This window comes from Teleopsis dalmanni, chromosome 2 (genome assembly GCF_002237135.1).
Source record: "Teleopsis dalmanni isolate 2A chromosome 2, ASM223713v2, whole genome shotgun sequence".
Classification (NCBI taxonomy): Eukaryota; Metazoa; Arthropoda; class Insecta; order Diptera; family Diopsidae; genus Teleopsis; species Teleopsis dalmanni.
In genome coordinates, this window is record NC_051847.1 from 3,851,200 (window position 1) to 3,857,612 (window position 6,413).

Here is a 6,413-nt window from a genome sequence, read left to right on the forward strand (position 1 = left end):
ACGTCGGGATAAGGCTTATAGAGTTCATAGTTCATTTGATAGTCATCGTCGACTCGTAAGAGACTAAAATGTGTACCAAAAACACAGACCATACTTACTATGGTCGCCAGTAATCGGATAGCCCTCCGTGGAGTAGAAGATACTGTGTTCTCCCACGTTTGCTACTTCTAGAAGTAGTTTAAGCAACAGAATTTAGAATCGTTTTCTGGGTTCACAAAATGATAAAATCAGTGAATTTCGATCCGGTATATGCCAACGTCGGGATAAACCTTATGAGTAGTCCATTTGATAGCCATCGTCGACTCGTAGGAGACTAAAAAGAATACTAAAAACACACAGAGTAAGTATGGTCGCTAATAATCAGATAGCCCTCCGTGGAAGACCCTCCGTGTTGGTAATAGTTACATATAATATTATGTTTTAATTCACCGTTAAGCCCATTTACGCAGATTTCTTTTCGATATCAATAATATCAGCAGTAGTAGTATATGCCCAGAGCTGAACGCATTGTGCTAAATTATTGTGCTACACGATTCACATGAGTTCTGCGCATGACCAGTTCCATGATAAAATTTAAAAGATACGGTATAAACAATATATCTGAAGCTTAGCACGTTATCAATTACATGAAGTTGATTTCTGCAGGACACTATTCCTATACGGGTAACAATGCTGTCTTGTGGTCAATAAAGAGATTGTGGGTGTTCGCAGGCTTTTGCCAAGATTTTCCCAGTGTGATTGTCTGGTCAATGGTGAATTGATCTTTATTAGTGTGGTCAAGGCTTTGCTACACATGTTACTTTATCTCCTGATACTTGTTGTTAATTGTACATATATAAAATTATTTATACAAAAAAAAAAATGATTAAAAATTTTAAAATTTATTAAAAAATTTGAAAATTGTATTGTTTTTATTATGCTATTATGCATAATTTTAATTATTCTATTTTAAAAATTTTAATTATGCATATCTGAGTGTAGTGGAGGTGTTAAGTATAAAGTAACTTCACACTTCTCGATTTGGCATTGTGTCAAATATTTGCATTTATATGGACCGCCTAAATTAATTTCATAAAGTTTTTGTCGAAAACAAAGGTAAGGATTTATTAAATTGTCCTTTGAGTGAAATTTCTTAAAAATCAAAATTGTGGTTTAAATGTTTGTTGCTGGTTTAAAAGGACAACGTACCTTACCAAGTACAATGACTGCAAAATACGCAAGCAATGATTTTGCAAAATGCAAAATACGCAAAATTGGTACAAAAAAATATATAAATTTATGAACATAGAATGATGGATGTCAGGTCAGGCCGGGCCAGGCACGTTGACCTTCTGGTAGTAGAGTGTTAGCCGTACCTGTTTTCATATTGAATTTTAATTTATTTTTGTCATATGTACTAAACACTACGTGACAAAATATCTGCATTTAGGGTTATTGATATCGAAGTAGTTTACCACTTTTGACGAGACACGTTGTATGATTAAATAGTGTGGGAGTAATTTTAGTACGATTTGTTTGCAGAATCATAAATTGTTGATATTTTCGACAGAAATTCTATGAAATTAATGAACGGAAACTCTGTTGGATAGTGAAATGTGTCTGTTTGTTAGGTTTTTTTGTAGTTTTAGCTTTTAAAAATGCACTTGATGATTATTCATTCAATGTTGAATATTCAAATCCTTTGTAATTAAATCTTTTCTGCGTTATATGCTCCACGTGTATCCATCACATAAATTCCGCTGTTGTCCTGTTGATAGCTACCCGTATTGTCAATATGATATAAGCCACGTGTGTCCTTTACATATTGTCCAGCGCTATTAGCTACATATTGACCACTTTTGTCATGCACATACCGCCACTTGTAGTTATCTTGATATTGTCCCCGCTTATCGGACGGCCAATGTCCTTTGGAAATGTCATCACGATAAATGCCGCTTACATCATTTACATATTTGCCACTTTCGTCTCTATGATATTGATCGGCCACAGCAACATTTTGAACATTTGACTTAGCCACGTTCAATGCACTTTGCACTTTACTGCCAAAAATATTGCTTGTTGAATTGTTGGTGCTTTTGATTTTATCTATGTTAGCAGCATTGCTCTGAATTGTGCATAGCAAGACCACTAATGTAGGCAACAACCATTGTACCTGTAGATGTGCATGATATCAATCATTTTATATTTTATAATTGAACTCAAACCGAAACTTACCGATTTTGAATTGTACATTTGTGCGTGATTAAATTTTAATACCAACTGACAAATGAATAATAAAATAATTTGTTTAAATACTCAGCAAACATTTGGTCCATCAATTCTAAGATTGGAGGAAATTACAAGTTTTGGTGATCCTAACATATTTAATTGAAACTCACTACACTAATGTGGACGGTAGATTTATTACATTAGAAAAATAAAAAAAATTATTATAAGATGTGATTATTATATATATGGTATATCTGCACCTTAAGTATTTCATTAAGTAGAATTAAGGATCGTCATCTCTTTTGGTACCCATGAAGAAATATATAGTGAAAACACGTTTCAATTTGATAATGTCGATTTGCTTGTGTTGATATTAATAAACTAATCTCCAGTTTTTAAGCTCATCGTACGATTTTCTTATCGACCAGTGGAAATTAATTCTCTAAAATATTGACGAAAATTAGTTAATATACTTAAATATTGCTAAAAAAATTCAATAAGTATTTAATATTTCTTTATTGTTTGATTGTTTTGTAATAGAACTTTGCTTGTGTAGGGTATTAACGCTTCGGTTAAGTCACAATCAATTTCTTCTGCTTGTTTAGCTTTCTTTTCTTACTCTTGATGTATGTAACCAGTCTCCAGTTTATCGCCAATTATTTCATATGCAAAAATTAATTATAAACTTGAAGTCATGCTTTGTTTATAAACAAAAAATTAATTTAAGTGCAATAAAATTTTAGATTATTTCTTTTTCAATTAAAAAGAAACTTAATCAATTTAATTTACCTTCAACTTCGATTAACCTTAACAAAATAATTTATTTTGATAAAATTTTTAACAAAATAATTATAAATAAATTATTTAGTTACTCAATGTTGAATTATTGTTAAATCTATATGAATTGCTCTTACCAATGATCGGCAGATAACGTTGGTAAAAATATATAAAAATAAAATATTTTCTTTATCGAAAATTGCTGCGAGTAGGACTAGCTATATATTTCTTTAAAGTCTCTATATAACAGTTAATCCTTTAATTTTCTTATGCGATTGAGCAGTTGAATGTAATAAAATTATTAACATATGTATATAAAGTTTAAATAATTTGGTATTGAGAAAGAGACATTTGGAGTTTTATTAATCCAAGTTTTTTTACTACAAATATTTTGAAGTTTATCTTTAGATAATAAAGTTTATTAGCAGATAATAAATAATATACTTAGCTAGTGTTAGTTCATAGTAACCCCTTTATTTTTGCTATCGTTTCTAGGGATTAATTTCTATCGATCAAGACCATATTTACATATGTCCGTTTTTCGAATACAGTTTGATTTTGTTTTATTTTAACAGGTATTTGCAGGCAATGGAAAATCGGTCAGTTAAATAACTTAGCTCTTAAGACACTAAAATGCAAGCTTCTTTCTATAGCGAACTGGTACTACCTTTCAACTGCTAAAATTTTATTCAGAGATTGTTTAACATATTTCACGTGAGAAATGTATACGAAATTTGAATACTTTAAGAACTTTATTTTTTAAACTATTTCTTTTTAGAATTCTCTATTCGAATTTTAATTACTTGTGAAATGATTATAATATCATTTGAAGTCCGTTTTGTATGTGAATACCTAAGGCCATAAGTCGTAATATGTGATATTTTACAATCATTTTCAAACTTCAGCAATTTTACGCCGAAAATTATACTTTATTTTAGTTAATGATGTTCACAATAAGTTTCATTACCAAAACTCGGATCCGTTTGCTTGCTTTCCAGTTATAACTACGTCAGAATTTTTATAAGTTGTCTGAAACATCTATAAATAAAGCAAAAAATATAATGTTTTATTTATTTCATCATTTATTGTATATTTACAATAAATATAGTTTATATACTAACTACTTTATAATATAATTTTAATTGGAAGGTGTTATTTACACGGTACATTAAAGTCAGTAGTGTGAAAAAGGGAGAGTTATGGGCTATAAAGTAACTTGTGAAATATTTCGAATTATTTTACACTAGTTATAAATGATTCGCTCAATTAAATATTTCCATATAAATTTCAAAAGCAATCATAAATAAGTTTCTGTATACGCCATTGATAAAACTAATTACTAATTAAAATAATTATTGTGGTCATTAATGGAGTAGTGTATTTCTGAAGAAATAAAACTTACTTTCTCCTATTTGGTACAAAACTCTCTGAGTAATCTTATTTTAAACTTATCTTGTCTTCTAATATTACTTTCAGAACAGATATAATACCTCTTACCTTAATATGTAAAATGTTTTATCATCTTTATGAGAATGCGGCTACAACCTGCATACAGATGTCAACATATGGTTCAGACTGCCTATAATTTATTAAATTGCTCAATAAAGAAGGAATGTAACAAATATTTGCACGATGTTAACGATATGTTCAGCTTTCATAGCTGTTCCGAGTTATTACCTATAGCACCACGTATAATCAGCTCGAAGTATTTCCTATGATCTGGAACTCAGACTTAAGAAATGTGAAACATTGATGTCTCGTTAAGAGATGCGCAGCAATTACAGACGAGCAATACGGCACTGCATCGAGATAACCGTATTTAAGGGAAATATATCACATTTTACTGCACGAATACTAATGATACCGATAGATGACTCGATCCGATTTAAACGTGTCTAAATGTGATTAGTATTTGCCATAACGAACAGTAAATCATTGGGTCAAATACTAAGTATCAGTGATTTAACTTTAAGAAATTCATGTTTATTCTAAAAACAATTATATTTAATATGGTATTTTCACGTGTTGTGAATTTATTTATATATTCAGAAACATGGGAAACAAATTACTCTCATATTTCATTTAAACGATATTTAATTATAGTAGTTATTTCAATAATATGTGTTTATAAAATCAAATAAAAGCAAAATAAATTAATTGCATGGTGGAATAGCTAGTAATTATATAAAACATTAAGTTGCAATTATTTTTTATCATATGCAATATAACAACAATTTTAAAAAATATATATAGTGTCTAACACTGATTGATTTCACTAATTAATCTAGGAATGTAGAGTATTTTTTTTTGCCCAAGTGCATTCGATAAGCTATCAAGGGTTATTAGTACCTGAAAATTTACTAAGAATATAGCGAAACAATAAAAGAGTTTTATATTTTATATTTAAATACTATAAAAACTATTAGTTTTCAGTTTTAAAAAAGGAAAAAGTTTAAATTAATTAAGTAAAATTATATAAAAATTTACAATTTATATATAGATCTTAAATCTTATATATAGATACGGGTACTTGCGCTAAGCACGGTAATAATATGAAGAAGTGTTGATTGATGTGTGTAATGTTCTTTGGCTTCATTTCAGGAAGTTCACGACTTCTTATATGCCTTCCTTTAGTGAGGATGTTATCATCTTTGATTTTTTATTATTTTGTATGTGGACACAGAAGAAGCTGATGGATACACTAACCTTAATTAGAGTAGTCGTGATTTTGTAGTCAAAACAGTAGTCTAAATAATTTTGATTCATTTAAAGTGAATCAGATGTGCATCTGAATTAATATAGATTAATTAAAAACTAATATGTAAGATGTATTTGAGATTTCACAAAATAATAATAATTACATAAAATCATAACAATTGTAATTACTAAAAACTTATTTGGGACAAAAATTGTTTTGCCAATATTTATATGGAAATGTCTACTGTTATCATATTTAATTAAAAAATTTATGAATTTTGTGTTAAATATCCAATATTATACCAATAGTGGGTGTACATACACCATTGATATATTTCAGTTCCGAAAGCAATTATGTGGAACTGTGCTTTCCAAAAATGAAAGTTTTTAATGCTAAAACCTAAAAAAAAAAATTAGAAAAAATAAAATAAAATTTTCATCTCATGAAAAAGTAAAAAGTTTTCATTGGATTTTAATTAAAATAAAATGATATTTTGTATTTAAGCGTTAAGTTGATTTTTGTGGCAACACCGGTCCGTGCATTCTAAACAATTTTATTAGTACAAAATGCAAAATATTCTAACATATATAACAGCAACAACAACAACAATAACAACAATATTCGAAAATCTATATTTACGTAAACATGCATTATAAAATGGAAAATAGCAACAACAGCAACAATCTTAAAAAATCTCTATTCGAAGGTCCAAACTGTTGTTTTCGCGCTC

At 28.8% G+C, this 6,413-nt stretch overlaps 1 protein-coding gene across 1 annotated transcript; it reads right to left on the reverse strand.

Annotated features, from left to right (window-relative positions):
• Positions 1-913: 913 nt before the first annotated feature.
• Positions 914-2,247, reverse strand: LOC119684218. The gene is made up of 2 exons (XM_038098211.1): positions 2,215-2,247; positions 914-2,152 (listed from the first exon to the last, which is right to left on the reverse strand). Exons 1-2 carry the CDS (start codon positions 2,230-2,232, stop codon positions 1,688-1,690), a joined length of 483 nt encoding a protein of 160 aa, XP_037954139.1. The 5' UTR covers positions 2,233-2,247; the 3' UTR covers positions 914-1,687.
• Between the last annotated feature and the right edge of the window lie 4,166 nt (positions 2,248-6,413).